This window comes from Silene latifolia, chromosome 5, assembly GCF_048544455.1.
Source record: "Silene latifolia isolate original U9 population chromosome 5, ASM4854445v1, whole genome shotgun sequence".
Lineage (NCBI taxonomy): Eukaryota > Viridiplantae > Streptophyta > Magnoliopsida > Caryophyllales > Caryophyllaceae > Silene > Silene latifolia.
The window spans coordinates 9,385,286-9,407,638 of record NC_133530.1 but is presented as its reverse complement, the minus strand read 5'-3'; the positions used below and the strand labels follow the sequence as shown (position 1 = coordinate 9,407,638).

The 22,353-nt window shown below is 37.8% G+C and overlaps 2 protein-coding genes, 1 long non-coding RNA gene and 1 other non-coding gene across 4 annotated transcripts in view; 1 reads left to right on the top strand and 3 right to left on the bottom strand.

The window, feature by feature from the left end:
- Window positions 1-22,353, bottom strand: part of LOC141654784 (receptor-like protein EIX2) — a 93,303-nt gene that overhangs the window by 18,232 nt on the left and 52,718 nt on the right. The gene's annotated exons all lie outside the window — the stretch shown is intronic.
- LOC141658340 (small nucleolar RNA R71) lies at window positions 1,492-1,598 on the bottom strand. Its single transcript, XR_012549231.1, has one exon. It is a non-coding gene; the product is annotated as a small nucleolar RNA R71 (small nucleolar RNA).
- Window positions 9,726-11,859, top strand: LOC141655875 (uncharacterized). Its single transcript, XR_012548215.1, has 3 exons — window positions 9,726-9,865; window positions 9,963-10,071; window positions 11,795-11,859. It is a non-coding gene; the product is annotated as an uncharacterized LOC141655875 (long non-coding RNA).
- On the bottom strand, window positions 16,804-19,653 carry LOC141654788 (receptor-like protein EIX2). The gene has a single exon (XM_074461904.1). The coding sequence runs from the start codon at window positions 19,651-19,653 to the stop codon at window positions 16,804-16,806; it is 2,850 nt and encodes a 949-aa protein (XP_074318005.1).

The following is a 22,353-nucleotide window of genomic DNA, read 5'->3' as shown; positions in this document are numbered from 1 at the left end:
TCCTCATAATTTTGTTGATTAATTGCATGATTAGTAGTAGAATTTATTCTCCCACCATGTGTATGCTTAAAGAATCCATCTTTATTGTCTCTATTGCTTTTAGAACCATGATTAGTGAGTAGTATTCTCACTAGGGTGCGATTAGACCCTAACATGAGTAATTTATCTAATTGAGTTCATTAAATTAGTTGTTGAGGAGGGGTTATTGGGTTTAAACAAAGGAATTGGATTGTTGTGTCTATTTGGGAGTAATTGTCGGTTTTGACCCTTGTCCACCAACGGGAGTTGGTTAGGTTGGGATTGATTACATTACCCTTTTTGGTCGTGTGCCGACTTGGGCTTGAGGTTGAGCAGGGAGGAGAACCAAGTGGGGTGCCTTTGTTTTTCGGTTTGAAGTTCACCTTCGGGAGAAGGGTAGGGATGACCGGGAGTTTATCGCGGGCTTAAACCCTTGATCTTGATGAGAGGTGAGCGGAGTGGGCCCACTTTGGTGAGCCTTGAGTCTTGAGTCGGGAAAATCGAATCATGAGCCCGGGAGGGAGTTGATTTGGTATCACTAGTGTCCCACCATGAGCCCGGGAGGGAGTTGGTGGGCGAATTAGAGGCGTCTCCACCCATTACACTTCCCCCTTAACAACTAGTTGAAGGAACTCATGATTTATTACGAATGTCGGTGGTTTAGTCGCTCCCTAGGCTTTAATTAATTTGAGTAAATCGTATTTGTTAGCTTGCTTTCTCATTCTATAGTTTAATTAGTTTAATTTATTTCTTGTTATTTAGTTTAGTCCTTTAGATAATAATTCATCCTTGTTTTCTCCGACTTAGCTAAGCATAAGAATTTAGACAATTAATAGTCACCCATGCTCCTTGTGGTTCGACCTCGACTACCCTACTACATTAGTTGAGTAAATTGTTTGATTGGGGGAGTGCGACAAAACCCCGCTATCAAAATGGCGCCGTTACCGGGGAGCATTGGCTTGATATTAATTGTTTCGTTCTAGTTTAGACTAAGTTATTGTTGTTTTTGCACACCTTGGTGTGCCATCTATCTTGCTAATCTATTCACTTGAGTGTGTAGTGGTTTTTAAGAATCCATTTGAAAATTCGGAAAGTACAACAATGGGTGAACCGGTTCCGATTAGGGACTACATGGCCCCAAAGCATATTGTGAATTCTAGTGTTCAAAGGCCTAGGATTCAAGCCAACAATTTTGAAATTAAGAATGCTTTGCTTAACCTAGTGCAAGATAACCAATTTTGGGGAGGTCCCTTGGAGAATCCTAATGACCATCTTAATGATTTTCTTGACAATTGTGACATGTATAAGATGAATGGGGTATCCGATGATGCGGTCCGTCTAAGGTTGTTCCCTAGATCACTAAGGGGAGCGGCTAAGGATTGGCTAAAGAATTGTGATCCCGACTCTTTCAAGACTTGGGATGAGCTCTCGTCGGCCTTCTTGAAAAAATACTTTCCTCCTTCAAGAACGGCTAAGGTAAAGAGTGAGTTGCAAGGGTTCACTCAAGAGGAAGATGAGACTTTGTACGAGGCTTGGGAGAGGTACAAGAAACTCCAACGGTTATGCCCTCACCATGGCATATCCGAGCCCGAGTTGATCAATAATTTCTACAAAGGTTTGACACAAGACCTAAGGCTATTTCTTGATTCGGGTTCGGGTAAGGGAGCCTTAGATATCTTGGGTCACAAAGAGGCAAAAGAGTTGATTGAAGAGATGGCCTCAAGGACAATGGATTGGAACAATGAAAGACGAACAAGAAAGGGTAAGGGTAAAGACTCTAATACTGATACGGTGCTCAATGTGGAAGTGAAGAGTATGCTTGAGGACCTCACTCAACAAGTAGCATTATTGAACTCCAACAAGCCCTTCAACCCCAACATGAGGCAAGTGTTATCTTGTGAACTTTGTGGTGAAGAAGGACATACCCCAATTAATTGTCATTTGATCCAAAATTTTCAAGTCCAACAAAATCAAAAACCAACTTGGGAGCAAGCCTTTGAGCAATTGGTGATTGCCAACCAAAAATCCGGTTCTAAACTTGACAACCACATTGCTTTTCAAAGTCGTGTTAATGATGAGATTAGAGCTTCTCAAAGGGCCACGGAAACTCATGTTGCTCAAATTTCACAACAATTGTGTCAAATGGCTCAAAATTCGGGCAAGTTTCCAAGTAACACGGTAAAGCCAAAGCAAATGAATGCGGTATTCTTGAGAAGTGGAAGGCAATTGGAGGAGGTTGTGAAGACTCCAAGGTGGAAAAGGAAGAGGGTTTCTAGTGGATCAATGAAAGAGACACCGGTTGAAGTTGAAGTGGAAAAATCAAAGGAAGTTGAAATGGTTGACCCACCAAAAGAAGATGAACCGGTTCCATCAAAAGTCAAAGAACCTACTCCACTTCTAAGGGTGTATGTTGAACCAATTCCCTTTCCACAAAGGCTTGCAAGGCCAAGAATTGAGAAGAAATATGAGAAGTTCATTGATATTTTGAAGAGTATGAATGTCACCATACCATTTCTTGACATGATCACCGAAATCCCTAACTATGGAAAGTTTTTAAAGGAACTTGTGACTATGAAGAGAAAGAGTGAAGGGGTACAATCCGTTAACCTCTCTAGGGAGTGTAGTGCAATCCTCACTCACAAACTTCCTAGCAAACTTGAAGACCCGGGAAGCTTTTCTATTCCTTGTTCTATCCAAGGGGTGAAGATAAAGAGAGCTTTGTGTGACTTGGGAGCTAGTGTTAGCTTAATGCCTCTTTCCTTGTTTAAGAAGCTACACTTGGAAGACTTGAAGCCTTCAAAGATCTCCTTACAACTAGCCGATCGTTCGGTTAAGTATCCCTTGGGTGTGATTGAAGATGTTCCTTTGAAGATTGGAAAACTTGTGATCCCATGCGACTTCTTTGTCATGGACATGCCCGAAGATAGCCATGTGCCAATCATTTTGGGTAGGCCTTGCTTAGCCACGGGAGGTGCTATGATAGATGTTAAGAGTGGAAAACTCTCACTCCAAGTAGGTAATGAGAAGATTGAGTTTGAACTCAACAATTCCATGAAGTCTCCTCCTATGGGCAACTCTTGTTGTAGGGTGGATATGGTGCAAGATAAATTGGATGAACCTAATTTAGAGCCTTCATTTTTGGACCCATTGGAAGCTTGCTCAACAAATGAAAAGGGAAATGAAGGTGATCTTATGTTGAGAGTTGATGTGAAAGAAGTTTTGGGTGAATATGATTCAAGAAAAGATGAATTTGAAGACCAAATTGATTATGAGATTGAATTATATTTGAGCTCTCCGGATTCTTTTGGTCTAGGCTCTCTTGAAGGTACACCTTGGTTGGAGAACTCTTCAAGTGATTGGGAAGCTCAAATTGATGCCTTGGAGGCGGCTCTCAATGGAAATAGTTCGGCTCAAAAGGAGAGTCAAGAAAATGGGGATAAAAATGACAACATCATGAACCTCAATGTTGAGAAGTTGACTCCTCCACCTACTATTCCCTACCAATTTCCTTACTTTGGTGACCAAGAGGAGAGTTGCCCAACAAATGAAACTTATGAGATTCCATTCCTCCTACCACCTAGCTACCATTCCAAGTTTAAGGGTTCTAACCATCAAAAGGACCCAAGAAAGGAAGCCAAGGAGGGTAAGAGGAACTATGATAAGAAGTGTTGGAAGAGAGGTCGGGTGCGGTTTGCTATAGCTTGGCACTATTTGTGTCTAGTTGAAGGTTTTGATAGAGCATTTGACCGTCTCCTCCGTGCCTTGAGTGACATGGATCATGCTACTTGGAATTTGAAACAACAAAATTTTGCATGAGAGGTTTGGTGGAGTCCCTCAATAACCACTTGTATGTATTCTCTTCCCTTACTTATACTTTACTTGCATTTTTGTTTCCCCCCCCCCCCCCCCCCCCCCCCCCTTACATTTGTTCCATTGAGGACAATTTCACGTTTTAAGTGTGGGGAGGGGATTCATTACATAAAAATCTTAAAAACTTGAAAAATTTAAAAATACCAAAAACATGTTATTTATTTTCAAATATTCAAAAAATCAAAAACATGTTCTTACATTTTGGAAAATTCAAAAAACCAACAAAAATATGTTATTTATTTTTCCTATTCTCCCCCTATGCTTTGTTCCATTGAGGACAATGTAAATGTCAAGTGTGGGGAGGGAAATATCCACTTTGTGCATATTGTTTATAATTGTATATATTTGCTTGTTAATTTGAGAAAAATACAAAATGCCTAAAAATTGAAAAATTTGAAAAATTTCAAAAAAATTGCATTGTTTATATTATATTATATATATTGCATTTGTCCTAACCATTTTGATAGGCAACACATGAATCATCGGAGAAGACGCTTGGTAAAATTCTTCCAATTCTTTCTCCTTTATCCTTCGTTTTCTTTTTGTATATATAAGCATGGAGGAGGACGGGATATGTGATGTGGGTGTTCCTTTTGGGAACCGTTTTGGATATGCTTGTGTTGTTGGTGTGTTGTTAGGACTAGAACTTGTATGCATTTAGATTAGACATGAATATATGTGTTCACTCTTGCATTCACGTAGTTTGTTCATATGTTTAGTTGCATTTCATACACGTTGCATCTCGTATGTAAATAATTGCATAGATGGTCTAAATGTGGAGGGTATATGTCGTCAATGATGATAATTGTTTTGCCCGTGTCATTTCCCTCTTGATAGCTCGTGCCTTTTGATGACACATGTTAGGGTTTTTGCTTGCAAAAACCCGGAAGTCTAGCTTAACAACCAAGTTGCGACCGCCTTGTGAGACCGTGTTAGACCCGAGACTTGACCTAGGCTCGACATAGCTACTAAAATGTGAGGATAGAGCCTCCATATGGCCGGTCCATCAAACCGGTCCTGTTTAGGTCATGAGAGTAGTTCTCCTTACGTGGTATGTCATGTCAAAACGCATAAGTATGGAGCTCGTTCCTTGATTCCGTAGAAGTGTAGATGTGCATATTGAGACAATTTTGTTCAAATACAGTAACCTCGCAATAGCCAAATAAGCTTTTGTTATGCCCTTGAGTCAATTGTTTCCTTTTGTTAACCCATTTTGAGCCTAAGCCTTATCGTTTTTATTGCCAACAAAATAACTACATCCCATAAACAACTCACCTTGGTTGAGTAGTTCGTCATTGTGGTTCTTTTGTGGAGTATATTTGGGTTGAAATTTTGACTCATCTTGAGGTGTATGATCTTAATGCCACATGAGTGAAATGCAACTTTGGCTACTTTTGTTTAATAAGAGGTGAATAATTCGTGAAAAATGCAAGAAAGAAAATCAAAGAGAAAAGAAAAAAATGAAGAAGAAAAACAAATAGAAAAAGAGAAAAATGAAATGAAAAAAAAAGAAAAGAAAAGAATGTATATTTTTGTTTCAAATAAAGGGTTGGTAGTTTGCAAATTGAGTTTGTTTTGAAGAGTATTGAATAATTTTTGGAAATAGCAATCTTGCCATATTGTGTGGAAGAATTCATTTGCATGGGTAGAGTTTAGCGGATTGGTTGGATGTGACGACTACTTAACCGATAGCCTCACATGTCATAAAACGGTGTTTGCACCAATCCCTTTTTACCTAACCCAAGCCCCGTTACAACCCGATTGTCTCTCTTGTATGTGCATCATTTTACATTTCTCTTGCGGAAATTGGATATAGTACCATATTAGATTGCGGGCATGCTTCGCAAGTCGAGTTAGAAGAGTGATTTCGGTTACTTTTTGTCACAAAAATCACCCTGTTCTTTCATATTGAGTGACTAGTGAAACCCGTGAGAGTCGGACTTTGGTCTCCTTTTGGTCAAAGGTTTGATATGGAGTCGAATCTTGCGTGTGTCGTGTCATTCTTGGGAGTATAGCGAAGTACTTCCCCTTTCCCGCCTAGAATTTGTTTCTTAGGCACCTCGTGTTGTCATAGGTTGCTTGAGCTAGAATTAGGGGATAGACACCTTGGTAAGACCTAGAGACGACATCCTCCATTAATGACTCTCTTTGTTCGATTTTTGAAAGTAAAACGGCCGCTTAGATGAGGAAAGCGGTTTGACTTTTTGTGATGCATCTTATATGTTGATTCGTACTTAAATGTTAGATGTGTCAAAATTTTCCGCAAGCCCCCACTTGCCTTGCATCGGAATGCATAACTCATTGTGTTTTGGTGTGAGTTGAAGGGACGGAGAAGGCCCGTTAATTGCCTTTCATCGGATATTAGTAGTTTAGATAGTCTTTTATATTAAGGGTCTCGGTTTAGTTTAAATGAGCTTACTCGAGGACGAGTAAGGTTTAAGTGTGGGGAGGTTTGATGAATAGCATTTTAGTCACTTTTTACCCCGAATTTATATCTTATTACGACTCGATTTTGCGTGTTTAATTGTCTAAATAGCTCATTTAATTACTAATTTATAATAATTAGTCGTCTTAGCTAGAATTAATAATTAGTCGGATTCTTGTTTCATATTAGTATTATTATTACTTTATTATGATAATATGTAGGTAAGGAGGAATGACACGGAGTCCGAGTAAAATAAGACGGAAATAAAGCGGGTTAAGACGGAGTCACATGAAATGGTGAAAGAATGTGTTGAATTATGTTCCACAAAGTCAACGCTTGCCTATTGTTTTACGCAATAATACAAGCCCAATTTGACCCTTCCATTTTCGTTGGAATTAACCAACAAACACCCAAATTCATTTCACCATCATCACTACTGTATACCTCTCCTCTCCATATCGTTCTCCATGTCCACTATAACCAATTTGTCCATCATTGCATCCCAAATTGTACACGAAATTAGCCCATTAATCCGACTATCAATCGACCTCCATCACTCTTGAACCGGGTTCGAAATGGGAGCCCAAGTTGCAGCTATCATTTGCAATCTCCATCATTGAATCACCATCACCAACCTCGTGCATCATCAATCCAGCCAGCAATCAGCCGCTCATCATCACTGTTCTACTCACCACGAGCCGTCATAGCCTCCACCCTACGGCCAGAGCAGCAGCACCACCGGCATCCACCGCCACCAACAGCCAGCAGCTCACATTCTTCAACTCGGGACTGAAATTCAAGCACCAGCCGACAACACGGCCGCCGGTCAACCGGCTGCCACGACATTCCTCCCTCCTTGTTCACGCATGAGAAAGAAACAAATGCGCTGAGCCGTGCGACCGGCCGCCGTCCTCCACCGGCCTTGAACACAGGTGTATTTGTCGTCCAATTCTGAAATGTCTCGGCGCCGTTCAATTCTCCGGCCGCCGGACTGCCGGCCCTTGGCCCCTGCTACTATTTTGCATCCGTCCTTTTCCTCCTTTGTTTGTCTTTTTGTTTTTGTTTTGGGTTTTGGAATCAAGGTGTCGTGTAATTAGAGGGTTTTAGGATTATTATTATTATTATTATTATTATTATTATTAAATTATTGTTATTATTACTAATTAGACTAGTATAAAAGGATGTCTCTTATTAGACACCAAGACATCCCTCATTACTTACCTTAGAAATTAGACTAGATTATTATTCTCTCCCAATATTGTAAAACCCTAATATTTACTCTCTCAATATTTATTCAATTAAAGTTTTAGTCTTTTCTTAATATTAGTGTAATTGTTCTCTAGCTTATCCAAGTTCTTCTCTTTTCATTAGTTTACAATTAGTAATTTTGGGTTGTATTTGGAGAATTGAAGAATCCTTCCATATTTCAATCCAAGTTCCTTTTTTTGCTATTAAATTGGTATAATTTCTCTCCTTAATTTCATTTGTTTACATTTACTTTTTTTCTCTTCCTTATTCATGTTCCCAATTGTAGTTTCTCCTCCAAAGATTGAGTCTTTGGGTTATTGAGTTAAAGTTTGTGTCTTTTTGCATTAATCTCTTTCCATCTTAGATTAATTTGTCTTTCCTCATAATTTTGTTGATTAATTGCATGATTAGTAGTAGAATTTATTCTCCCACCATGTGTATGCTTAAAGAATCCATCTTTATTGTCTCTATTGCTTTTAGAACCATGATTAGTGAGTAGTATTCTCACTAGGGTGCGATTAGACCCTAACATGAGTAATTTATCTAATTGAGTTCATTAAATTAGTTGTTGAGGAGGGGTTATTGGGTTTAAACAAAGGAATTGGATTGTTGTGTCTATTTGGGAGTAATTGTCGGTTTTGACCCTTGTCCACCAACGGGAGTTGGTTAGGTTGGGATTGATTACATTACCCTTTTTGGTCGTGTGCCGACTTGGGTTGAGCAGGAGGGAGAACCCAGTGGGGTGCCTTTGTTTTTCGGTTTGAAGTTCACCTTCGGGAGAAGGGTAGGGATGACCGGGAGTTTATCGCGGGCTTAAACCCTTGATCTTGATGAGAGGTGAGCGGAGTGGGCCCACTTTGGTGAGCCTTGAGTCTTGAGTCGGGGGAAATCGAGTCATGAGCCCGGGAGGGAGTTGATTCGGTATCACTAGTGTCCCACCATGAGCCTGGGAGGGAGTTGGTGGGCGAATTAGAGGCGTCTCCACTCAATACACTTCCCCCTTGACAACTAGTTGAAGGAACTCATGATTTATTACGAATGTCGGTGGTTTAGTCGCGCCCTAGGCCTTAATTAACTTGAGTAAATCGTATTTAATAGCTTGCTTTCTCGTTCTATAGTTTAATTAGTTTAATTTATTTCTTGTTATTTAGTTTAGTCCTTTAGATAATCATTCATCCTTGTTTTATCCGACTTAGCTAAGCATAAGAATTTAGACAATTAATAATCACCCTTGCTCCTTGTGGTTCGACCTCGACTACCCTAATACATTAGTTGAGTTATTTGTTTGATCGGGGGAGTGCGACAAACCCCGCTATCACCATCTTAGTCGGTTTTCTATCATCTTGTCCTCTACTGGCGCCACTTTTACCTTTTCCATAATCACCTCATTCCTTAACCGATCTTTCCTTATATGTCCGCACATCCACCTCAACATGCGCATCTCCGCCACACTCATCTTTTGAATGTGACAATGTTTCACGGCCCCACACTCGGAACCGTAAAATAAGGCAGGCCTAATTGTCGTGCGATAAAATTTTCCCTTTAATCTTTGGGGCATATATTTATCGCATAAAAACCCTGAAACACTCTTCCATTTCAACCATCCCGCTTTAATTTTGTGAGTCATATCTCCGTCTAACTCCCCATTTTTTTGAATAATAGATCCTAAATATCTGAAGAAATTTGACTCTGTAACGCCCCGTAAATTTCGGACCGTTAATATGTTCGGAAATAGTTTATTAATCAAATAAAATTTGATATTTAAGGTAATTAAAGTAAAAAGAATTCAAGGAAATATAATTTTATTATATTTTGAAGAAAAGTATTTATTTTGATAGTTTTGAAATGTTTAAAAATAGTTTAAACCGTGTAAAATCTTTTATTTCGAAATAAGGGCGTATCGGGGGGAAAATGACAATTCGTTTGAACGTTGGGTAAACGAATTTGGAAATGGGTCGTATGAATACTCAATTTTATTATAATCTCGTGTTTAAAGACTTTGGACTTGACGGAATTTGCATTTGACTTACGGATTTAATTATTATTGAAACAAGTCAAACCCGACTCGTAAAAATCCCGACTAAAAATCTCGCACTTCCTTTTTCCTCCTTTCCTTCCTCCCTTACGCGGACCACACCTCCCCCCTTTTCTTTTTTTTCTGATTTCCCCTATCATCATCATCAACATTTTACCAAAAACACCATTTTCACATTCAAGCTTAAAATCGCCATAAATTCTTCGTTACTAGTCCGTTTTTCGCATAATTTACCTTTCCGGAATCCCCTCGCCACGATCTACAACTTAGTATGTTCTAATTTCAGTTTTCATTAAGTTGTTTTAAGACCAAATTTCGGAATTTTCGGTTTATATGCTTATTTTTGTGTTTTAATTGTTTATTTAGGTGAAGAATTGGAGGACGAGTTCGGGGACTCGTATATTATAGAGGATAGCGGCTAGTTGTTGTTAGGGTTTCGGTTTTGAGGTGCTAATTGCTCATTTTCTAGCTTAAGGTAACATATTTCGAGTTACTCGACGAAAGATCGTCACATGTTTTTGATTTTTGTATGTTTGGTGATTTTTACTTGAATAGTAGTTTTCACATGATAAATTTGTTGTATGCATGTTTAATTTGTGCCTTTTGTTAGTTTAAATTATTAAAGTTGAATTGGGGACGATTAATTAATTTTCAGACGGTCTCTTACTAAACAAAAAAGGAAAAATAAGGTGGTGTAGGGGGACGGGCAGCAGGCCGTGGCAGGCCCACGGCTGCCCGGGTTGGTCCGTGCTTGTTTTGTGGTTTTCGTACAATATTGGTCATTTTAGGTTGAGTATAACTAATGTAAGTAACAAAGGGGTAGTATTTTGAATTGATTCATACTAGTAATAAAAAGTATGTTAATGATAAAACTATGCTTATGTTAATAGTTATCACATGTTAGGATAGTTTACAAAATGAATTTGTAAATAATAGGCTCAAAATGAATTTTATAGCGATAATTGTAATGTTTTGTTGATTGTGCCGAAAACTGAGCCTTAGTCCCTTTGACTGATGCGATGTCAGTTAATTGAGTGATTGGTCACCGCAATTTGACCTGCACTGCCGCAGGTGGGGTTGCGGGTAAAAATTCGGTTGAATGAATTAGATAATCGGCCTTTTTCTTGTTTTAGGCCATTTATTATATCTCTATTTCACATGTGTAATTAGTTGAATTTAAATAGCTTCTTATTTAGTTAGTTGAATTTAAATAGCTTCTTATTTTGTAGTAATTGCCCTAGATTCCCTTAAAGCCTTAAATATTGTTAGAATTGCTAGGATTGGAAATTAGTATTGAGTACTTATTGAGGAACTGTTGGATTGTATGCTGTATATAACCTTTCACATGATAGAATATTAGATTTTATGTTGGTAAGTAGGACTTTTTGCCCTCTTATGGTTAAGTGGGTGTCTTAAATGACTTGTGTGGTGAGTCTTGTGTGGTGTGGGCTAAAGTATTCAAGCTGGGACTAGCTGGGACTAGGTCCTAGGTGAGTATTTCGGCCTTCATCATAGATAGGTCTTTATAGTCTCTGACGAGTATATGTTCACTGCTTGATAGCCTTTGTGTTCCTGACTAGTGGATTTATATCCAAGTTGGGGCATGACCTCGGTACTTATTTTGATAGTAAGTGGTCGGCTTAAGTACTAGCCAACCCTTCGGTGGTGTCCTTAGGGTACTCACTTCACTTTGTTTTAAAAAAACGTTGTGGGTCTTGGGTGCGGTGGTGTGTATCCGCATGTCTAGGTCTGCGCAGATTTTAGGCTAGGGTTGTGTTGTCTCTTGGCCATGTTTTCTTAATAGTAACCGCTGAGCCAAGATACCGGTTCGATTACCTTCCCTACCTCGTGGTATAGACTCGAGTTACAAAGTGACTATTGACGGTGCTAAGAACTTATGCCTGTCTTTGATATATTGCCCTTTCTTGTTTGATGATTCTATGAATCATAGAAGGTGAGATGCAAGCCGGCTATGGTTGATAGAGTTTGGATTACAATTTGTTAAATGTTTCACATGTTAGTTTAGTTTGGTCAGTTTAGGGCTCATATGTTAGAATAATTGATAATTGTATTCTTTATCATCTTGTTTACATGTTTTACTACATGTACATTAATTTTGACGATTCGTGGCTGGGAGGACTCGAAGTTACTCCCCACTGAATTGTGGCTTTCGTGTTTGTATAAAATGCGATTGACAGGTTGTTGATGCTTTGTTGGGGGTCACAGACGAGCTAGTGAGCAAGGAACCTTGGACCTAGTTGGCTTTCTTTTGTAGAACCCCTTTACACTTTTGGTTTGTATATAATTTGAAGGGACATATGTCTCCCTTTTCTATTTTGGTTTGTATCCTTATATTTCCGCGTCTTTAGTTATGTATGTAAAGTAGTTCATCAGCTTTTGTAGGGTTTTGGCACCCGCTTCTGGGAATGTTGGACTTCTTGAGTTGGATTGGTTGTGAATGGTTTAGTTAGAAAAATTTTTGAAATTGCAGGTTTTTGGACTAGTTGAACCATTTACAAACATATCCTACCAGTTTTTCTGTAGAATTTACGTATTTAATTAAGGCTAGAATTAAGGGTGTCACAGACCCGGCCCCTGAACAACATTCCCATCGAAAATAATACTCCCCGCCTCTGTCGATCTCAACCCCGCCACTTTAGCGAACTGACACCTCAAATACTCAGTCTTACTCCTGCTCAGCCAAAACCCATGAGTCTCTAAAGTCTGCCTCCACAATTCCAACTTTCTCTCCACCCCCTCTTTCGTCTCATCAATCAACACAATATCATCAGCGAACATCATACACCAAGGGATGTCGTCCTGAATATCCCTTGTCAACTCATCCATAACTATAGCAAAGAGAAAAGGACTAAGTGCGGAACCTTGATGCACCCCGATGGTTATATAATTTGGAGGGAAATTGGGGACTCATTTCTTTAGGGTGAAGGACTAAGAGGGGTAATGCTGAACGAATTGTGTGAATGGAAACCTCTATCGTTTCAGACCCCAACTTTCTGAAGTAAACTGAATCAAACGTATAACCTGAACGAAACTTAACCGACCTGAAGGAGTAGTAAAATGAATTATGTAGGACCTAAACCGAACTGCATTGAACTACAATAAATCAAAACGATTGGGGCCTAAGTCGAGCAATGATTTGAAGATGTCAAGTGGTATTGCATTCATCATAACGACATAACAAAGGCTACTGATAAATATGTCTACGATTTTGACAATGACAAGTAGTTAGATTAACGGTGTCGTTCATATCATATCGTCCTGGAATTCCATGATTGTTATTGCAGTATAACCTGAAGTGCTCACTGATCGACAAGAGTGACATTGTATCTATGTTTACTTTATTATGGTAAAGTTGAAACCCACATAATTAACTACAATGGTAATATATAGAAGAGATGTGTACTCAATTCGTCATGACTTGTACTTTCCCGGAAAATAGATTAAGACTACTCCATTCCATTCTGTACGTTGGTTAATGATTTTTAGGCCGTGCAATAAACAAGATAGACATAGAAACATAATGATGTAAGTTACTCCGTTATTGAATAGAATAGAATACAATACAATACAATGAATTTGAAATGAGCGACCTATTAAGTAAGTATGACGTCGACCTCTTATATTGGCATCTTCTCTTATTATGCACAACTGCACAAGCATAACGATTAATTCGTCTAAACCATCATAATGAGCGTGACTTGAGTGACTTGAGTTTGTTAGTCGCCGCTTTAAACGACTATGGGTGAGTTATTAGCAAGATCAATGAGGAGTCTATTGATCGAATACGAAAGAGGGGGGTGAATTGAGTATTAAAAACGATGCCCACTTTTTCGAAATATATGATGTAAAATTAATTATTTGATTTTATTGATTAAAATCAACTAATTAATTTACTAATAGCGCAAAATCGAAATAACAAAAATAAAGAAAGAGAGACATACAGGATTTTTGAAGTGGTTCAGTTTCACAAGTCGAAACCTACGTCCACTATTCTCGATTAATAATTTTTAGTACCTTTCTACGGATTACAAAAATTATCAATCCACTCGTATAATCAATTATATGATTATAACTCAGATTGAGTATCGCTAAATACTCTAGATTGCTCTTACGTTAATAAGAAAAGCACAACGATAAATACTAATCTCACGTTATGCGAGTGAGTATAATATCTTTGTGTACTTAGTATCCTATAACGATTTCTCTTTGAATGATTGACAAAATTGATGCGCAACTTTTGTATAAGCAATTTGTAAAATAAGAATTAAAGCTCAAATAATTTTTGCTTAAATATTTTTCTCTTGAAAGTGTAGATGTGTGTCACTGATAAATGTTGAATGAAGAGAGGTATTTATAGTTGTAGAGAATTAGGGTTTAGAATATTCTGGAAGGTGTGAAAACCCTAAATAACTTGACGAACAAGTAGGAGGCAAGGGTGTGGAGATTTCGGCCTATAGGGTTTCGGCCGGCCCCTAGGGCTTCCTTCGGTCCATTCGGCCTCCATAGCCCCCAACTAATCGAGATAGAATTTTAGTTGAAACCCTAGGTTGCATGACGACATAAATATCGTGTTACAAACCAATAGTACATCTAACTTAAATTCTAATTAAATAATTCCAATTATATAAATACTCTCTTATTCTTATAAAACATTAAAAATATATTTTCCAAAAATTAACGCATAATTTTTGTCTATCAGTGCAGTTATGGCTATGAGGTAATAACTTCACTAACCTTTAAATCAAACAAAGTAAAACCATTACCAGATGACGACCTATACTATCTAATCTTCAGTAGATCTTCAGTAAACGAATCGTCTCTTCACAAGTCTCTCATCTTGAGTCTCGTTGTTGATATTTGATCTTGATCTTGAATATTACGATCAAATGTCTTTGAAGTAAACCTCCTTGGTCCAATACTTCAAGCTTGCGTCATTGTAATTGTTCATTTCTATATTAAGACTTGAGCACACAATTACACGCATATGTTTATAATATTAAGTCCACATATAAATCATTACTGTCATTATCAAAATAATTAATTAGGACTAAAGGTCCAACAGTAAATAGCATGGTCGATCCTTGTATACGTTTGTTAATAACATGATCAACATTGTCGACGAGGAAAGAATACGTATCCAGGTCTGCTTCTTTTGTTATGGTAAGGTTGAAACCGGCGGAATGAATACAGTGGTAAAAAATTGAATTTGAAAGTTTTCTTGCGAAAACAAAGATCGAAAATATTAGATAGTGCGGTAGTGGCGAACTTGTAACAGAATTTGATGTTAATGGACTGCGCGTATACTCCATCTTTTTATCGAGTTTGTATTTGTCACTTGTCAGTCTTTAGCAATGGCAAAGTCAGGATTTTAAGTTAGCGGGGGCGAAAATTTTCAGCGGGACAAAAGGGTTATTATAAGGGGACCTCGAAAAAATCCAAAAGTTTAACTAAAAAATTTGAAAGTGTACATATATTGTTTTGAATACATAAATTGAGTGGTTGGCGTATGCATTCATACACCAGTCTGTCGATTATCGTTGTTTGTACTGTGTTTGTTGAAAACTCAATCTATGTCGTTGTCGACAAGGAAGGAAATGAATTATTCCATGTCTACTACTTTTACTCCCTTTGTCCCAATCATTTGCTTACATTTGATTGAAAAAACACAATCAAGATAGAGGATGTAAAATGGTAAGGTCGAAACTGGCAAGCGGATTTACAATGTATGCGGTAAAAGCAGAATTTGAAGTTTACGGCTAAAACAAAGACCGGAAAGTGGCGAAAATAGTACAGAGAGGCGAATTGAACTAGTATTGGAAGAACCAGCAAAATACTTGCTCCGATCCCCTCCTTCTGCCACGTACATTGTACATATAATTCCCTAATCAACAGAATGCATCGATGTTGGTTGTCGGGAATGGAGACTTATATTTGTTTAGAGCTTAATTCTAGGCGAATTGAACTATTATTGGACTAATTATAGAAAGTCATGGCCGTGGTTGGTGTCAGACAAGTGTATATTCGATTCAAATCATTCCATAGCACGGTTCGTCGATCGCATATCTTTTCTGAATATTTGATTACCAGAGATGTTAAGAATATATAATCAAGGCTGGTTTAATTGCAATCAAGCTTAATAACCACTCAACTATAACCATTAGGAATGACATCCATAAATCCAACATTGGAGAGGTTAAGGTGCTCTAAGTTAGCAAGCGAGCCTATAAGCTTAGGAAATTATCCTTGGAAACGGTTACAACTAAGATCAACTAGAGAATTACCAATTGTACCTTCTAGACATGGCGTATAGTCATAATAACTGCTCACTTGGGGCGTAGATAGACGGAGGGTGATGACGTGGCCAGAGTGGTTGTGACACTGAATACCACGCCACAAGCAACAAGGTATGGCGGTCTGTTAAATCATCATTGTAGTTTGACGGACGTATAACATGGTTGGTCCCTCACTCCCTCATTTACGTTTGTTAATAATACAATCAACGTTGTCGTCGTTGAAATTGGCACGATGAAGTACAATGTAAGCTAAAAACATAGAATGCTGACTATAATAGGAGTAAAGTCGCTACTTTATGTAGCCGCTTTCCCTTTCGGGTTTTTCCTAAAGCATTATGTTGCGTTATATATATATATATATATATATATATATATATATATATATATATATATATATATATATATGTCACCTGTTATTCTCCATTACAGATCAATGTTTGTTGTTGATCACGTATCTAAGCCATTACATCGAACAACTGCTTATTTTCAAGCATTAAGAAAAACAATCTAAAATAGAAGCTGGTAAGTACAACAACGTTGTAGTTGTGATCAGTGGCATGTCTTCGATACCAAGTTGGTGTCGCGGTTAAACAATCTATACAATTAAACTTATTAAGATTTGCAATTTAGTGAAGCTGAGTAGTATCTAACATCGATTTTTAATAACCGCCTCGAACTCGCGGTTAAACAATGAGCACTTTTAATTTAGGACTTTGCATATTTCAAATGACTACCAATTGTAATCGGTTTGCCTTTATTAATCAAAACAAGAAATTCTAATAGTACATGCCTACTTGATAAGTTGAAAGCAACACAATAAGCAAACTGGAGAATCAGGTTTACAGACAAGATTACTAGATTAAAAATAGATTAGAAAGACTTACGAAATGGCCTCAAGATCTCCTCCAAACTCCGGCTATGTTCACCATCACCATCACATAAATCCGGTCTTTGATGTTGTCATATAACCGAAAGAAGGCATATCTCCAAGATGCTTTGAGAATTAAGGTGCCAAAAACCCCCCAAAATCCAATTATGAAACCAAGCACCACACTTATGTATACTCCAAGCATAAAGTTATCATTATTATGGTGCTTATCATTTACATTTACGGGGATTATAGCCGCTTCGTCTCCATCACATTTAGGGAGTGGTAATCCGCAAAGTTCAGGGTTTCCTATAAATGATGAAGGATCTAAACTTTGTATCTGAGTGCCATCTGGGATCTGTCCGAACAAGTTATTGTATGACAAGTCCAACACTTCTAGAGAGCTTATTTTAGCCAAACTAACAGGAATTTCACCAAAAAGATGGTTATGTGATAAATCAAGAGATTCCAAAGAGGTCAGTTGACCTATCCTTGACGTAATACCTCCACTTAGATGGTTTCTTGATAGATTTATTTCCTTTAAGCCAGCAAGAATTGCAATTTCTTCTGGAATCTGTCCTTCTAGAATATTGTTAGAAAAATCAATGCTTTTTACGTGTCCCAGTATATACCTGGTTTTTAAGAGTTGTTCTCTCCCTTTCCACATTACCAATGTATTATCAACGGGACCAAACGATTTGAAAATGGGTGACAAATCAATTGAGATATCTTGTAAGAGACTTTTTGTGTTAACCATGCCTAAAAGATTGTATATGCATCTTGGAATGGTTCCATTTATGCGGTTGTTTGACAAATCCAAGATTTGAAGTCGAGAGATGTGACACAAGCTTGAAGGAAGGGTTCCAAAAATTTTATTATCTCGCAGGATAAGAATGCTAAGATTTTTAAGATTATCTCCTAAGGTAGAGGGTATGTACCCGGACAGTGAATTATGAGCAAGATCTAGAATAGTTAAAGACGTACAATTTAATAGGGACGAGGAGATTTCACCTGAAAGATTATTGTTGCTCAAATGAAGAGCCTTGAGCTGATTAAGTGCACCTATAGAGATTGGTAAATTTCCCCAAACCTTGTTGTTTTCGAGGTGTAAGATTGCTAATTTATCAAAGTAGCCCCAGCAATCCGGAAGCTTATCTGATATTGAATTGTTTGATAGGTCAAGATAAGTTAACGGCATTTTGGTTTGTGGGCACAAGAATGAAACCAGTCCTTTGGAAAATTGGTTGTTGTTGAGGTGTAATACGGTAACATTTCTTAGATAAAGTGGTATTGCGCCACTGAAGTTGTTTGAACTCAAGTCTATATACGAGGAAGCCACAGATGTGATTGATAAATTTGGGAGTACTCCATACATCTTATTTCGAGACATTAATAGTGATTCTAATTTGGATGATAATGAGTTGAAAAATGAATCAGGTATCGTGCCTGAAATACCAGTGTTGGATATATGAATATAGATCAAGCGTTTTTGAGTTATGAGCCACATTGGGAAATCAGGGCCAACCTTACATGATTCCAAAATGAGTTCGTCCAACTGAAACGGGGGAACCCAATTAGCACTAATGTTAACCACCAATTCTGGATTATACTCCAAGTTTAAAAAACTCAAGTTGGAAAGATTTGATAGATGGGCACTCGTGAAAACTCCTTCCAATAAATTCCAAGAAAGACTCAATGTCTCAAGCGTAGAAAGTCCGCCAAGCATTTGACTAATGGTGCCGTTAAGTTGATTATTATCAACATATAATTCCCTCAAATGAGAAAAGTTGCCAATGATTTCAGGAATGGAGCCCCATACATTGTTATCGGATAAATCTAGAGTAACTAGTGACTTGTGTAAACATGCGGATAAGGACTGGACAATTTTGGAGAAGTTGTAGTTGAGACCGATGTTGGCTAACCTTAGGGTTTGCAGACTACACAAGTTACCAAGGAAGTTCATAGTATGCTCTGTCCGTTGAAAATAATTTTCAAACATTTTTGTATTAGTAGAAAGGTCAAGGTAAACGAGGTTGGTCTCAAGTCCACTCAGGTTGGACAACCACTCAAATATGGATGAATCATTCAAGTTATTTCCAGAAAGGCTAATAATAGCAAGGGTTTTTGAAGAATTAATATGTGAAAGAGATAAAGGCAACTGTAGAGATAGGTTACAATAATCCAATCGAATGGCATGTAAGAGAGGTAGGCTGTTAACAATAGAGAGCCAATTGTTTGTCGTTAGGCTCAAATCAATACCACTCAAATCCAACTCCCTTAGCAACCTTAAATGCGATAGCCAACTCAAGCTTTCTACCCTCATCATATTAGAATAATATTCACAATTAAGATCAAGAGATGTTAATTTGGAAAGGTTTCCAATCTCATGAGGAATGACGCCGGTTAACCCAACATTAGAGAGGTTAAGGTGCTCTAAATTAGAAAGTGACCCTATAAATTTGGGCATTTGTCCTTGGAAATAATTAAAACTGAGGTCTAAGTAATTTAAATGTTTCAAATCAAGTAAAGATGCATCGAGTGTACCTTCTAAACATGACTCGTCGTTATCATAGTAATTTTGGGGTGTTGGAAGACGGAGGGAAATAACTTGAGCAGAGTGGTTGTGACACTGAATACCGTGCCACTGGCAACAGTCCTGAGTGACTCCCCAAGAATCAAGGAGTCCACAACGGTCGACGAGAATGCCACGCTTGAACTCAAGCAGTGCATCTCTCTCACTCTCCACACATTGAATGGCTTTTTTAGTATTGTCAATCTCTGATTTAGCATGACAACAAAAGTAGGCCAGACAAACACACAAGAGAAGAAAAACAAGCAAGTGATTATATAATTTGGCAGTAAATTGGGGACTCATTTTATCTTTCATGTAGTAATGACTTATGGGTACATGTATATGATTAATATGAACCATTGGCGTATCGCGTATGTATATATAGAGAGTGCTCATTTCCACGCCACGGAATTGGATGGTACGTTGCCAATTATACCCTTGAAAAATCGTATATGTACGGAGTAGCACTACTTCGTAATTTATTTGCTATATTCCGTCCCTAGTATTACTCATTTCATCCCTAACATAAACCTTATTGTCCTTGAATTTTTAAAACTCCTTTATACATTAGTTCCTTTTTTTTTTCTCACTTTCGAATTCCGATTTCAAAATTTAAAAAACTCGCTGTATAAATTAACAAAATCAAAACCGCTTCAAAAAATTAAAACCCCACATATCACTTTTCGTTCCTTACGTATTTTAGTAACGTTGATTTTCATATATTAATAAACGGTAAGTAATAACAATTATAATTAATAACTAAAAACGATTAAATTTAAAACAAAAATGACGATTAGAATCGAACAAAATTTCAAACGACCATAACTTTATGCTCGGGTGTCTGATTTTGACGAATTTTTTTTCAAATCGCATAACTTTACGAGGCGCATAAAATGGTAAAAAAAAATTGAAAGTGATCCAATTCGTGTGAAAAACACGAACTGACCTAGGCCGGTTCATGTGATTTCCACGAACTAGCTTAAGCTAGTTCGTGTAAATCACAGGAATAGGCCTAGGTCATTTCAAGTGGATTACACGAACTGGGCTAGGCTGGTTCTAGTAAACCACATGAATCGGCCTAGATCAATTCGTGTGTTTTACATGAATGGACCATTTCAAATTTTAGTCACTTTTTACCCCGCATTTATATCTTATTCCGACTCGATTTTGTGTTCTTAATTGTCTAATAAGCTCATTTATTTACTAATTTATAATAATTAGTCGTATTAGTTATATTTAATAATTAGTCGGTTTTATATAATATTAGTATTATTAACATTATTTATTATTATATTAATTTAATGTGTAGGGAAGGCGGAATAATAAAGAGGGGATTCGAGTCAAGCGCAATTTGAGACGGAACTTAAAGAACAAATCGGATCGAGATGGAAACAAGACGGGTCAAGGTAGAGTCAAAGGAAGGTGATGGAAAGAACCACATAAGCAAAGTCAACTCCTGACTTTAGTAACAGAGCAACAACCTTTCGTCCCTGCACTCCATCACCATTAACAACCCATCACCATTAACAACCCAACACCATTTCGTTTTCTGCTATTCACCATCACCTTCATCATTCATTAACATCATTCTCCTCATCACCATTCCCGATCAACCTCCATATTACCATCACTAACCTCATCCATCACATCCCAAATCACCATTAACAACCTCAACCACAACGACATCACCTGCATACACCACCAATTCCGTCCTCAACTTTGAATGACAATTACCCTCGCATCAAACTCCGCTCTTCTTCATCATCAATTCATCACCTCGCATTAAACCATCATCAAACCACCATTTCAGCAGCCGCAATTCGCCATCTCCATTAAAACACCTTCACCACCATTATTCAACACCTCCTCCATAAGCTCACCTCCATTCCTTCATCCTCCTTCTTCATTAATTCGCATTCCATCAACCACCATGGACATTGTCTCCGTGTTCAGATTCGAACTCGGGATCGAAACCGAGCTTTTATGAAGCTTCGTGCTCCATGCCGGTGCCCCGGCAGTCGACTCCATCAACCGGCAGAACACACCCAATTTGTTCTCCTTTTTGTGATGGCCTCGCTACCGGTATAGGGACCGGCAGCCGTCTAGCCGGCAAAACGCACCAAATCAACATTCTCGCATCAAATTGTGCTCTATACCGGTGCCCCGGCTGCCGACAGGCCGGCATAACGCACACCCATCCTTTTTCTGCTCTTTCTTCAATGGCCTCGCTGCCGGCATCAAGCCCGGCCGCCGGTGGACCGGCAAAGCACCTCTGCTGCGTTTTACTCGTGTTTCCCTTCCCCTTTTTCCTTTTTCTTTTGTTTTTGAATTGATTTGTCTGGGATGTAATTTGTGTCGATGAGTTTGGTAGTTAGGATTAGAGTCATTATTATTATTATTATTAGTGTCATAATTATTAGTAGTAATTAGTATAAAAAGACTACCCCTTTACTTACATTAGCTACCACATAACTACTCATTACACATTACTACCTTAGAAATTAGATTATAAATTAGTCTCTCTTACTCTCTCAATATTTGTAGAACCCTAAATATTTTCCTTTCAATATTTCTTCAATAAAATTTGTAATCATTACTTAATTAGTTTAAGCAATCTCTTGTTTATCCAAGTTATTCATTCCATCAATTCAAGTCCCCATGTTATTGGTATAATTCCTTACTCTTATTTCACTCTTTAATTTCAATTGTTTACATTTGCCTTCTTTTAAGTTTTGTTTAATTGTTTATGTTTGAATACTACTTCTTATTGTTTAATTGATGTTATTCTCTTTCTTGTTCATCTTTTCTTTGTTTTCCATTGTTGTTGTTCTCAAAGATTGAGTCTTTAACTTTCTTGTGTCAAAGATTGAATCTTTGAGTTGTTTGTGTTAAAGGGTGTGTCTTTTAGTTTAATTCTCACCCATCTTTAGTTTAATTTGTCTTTCTTCATAATTTGTGTTGGATATTTGCATGATTAATTGTAGAATCCATTTTCACACCATG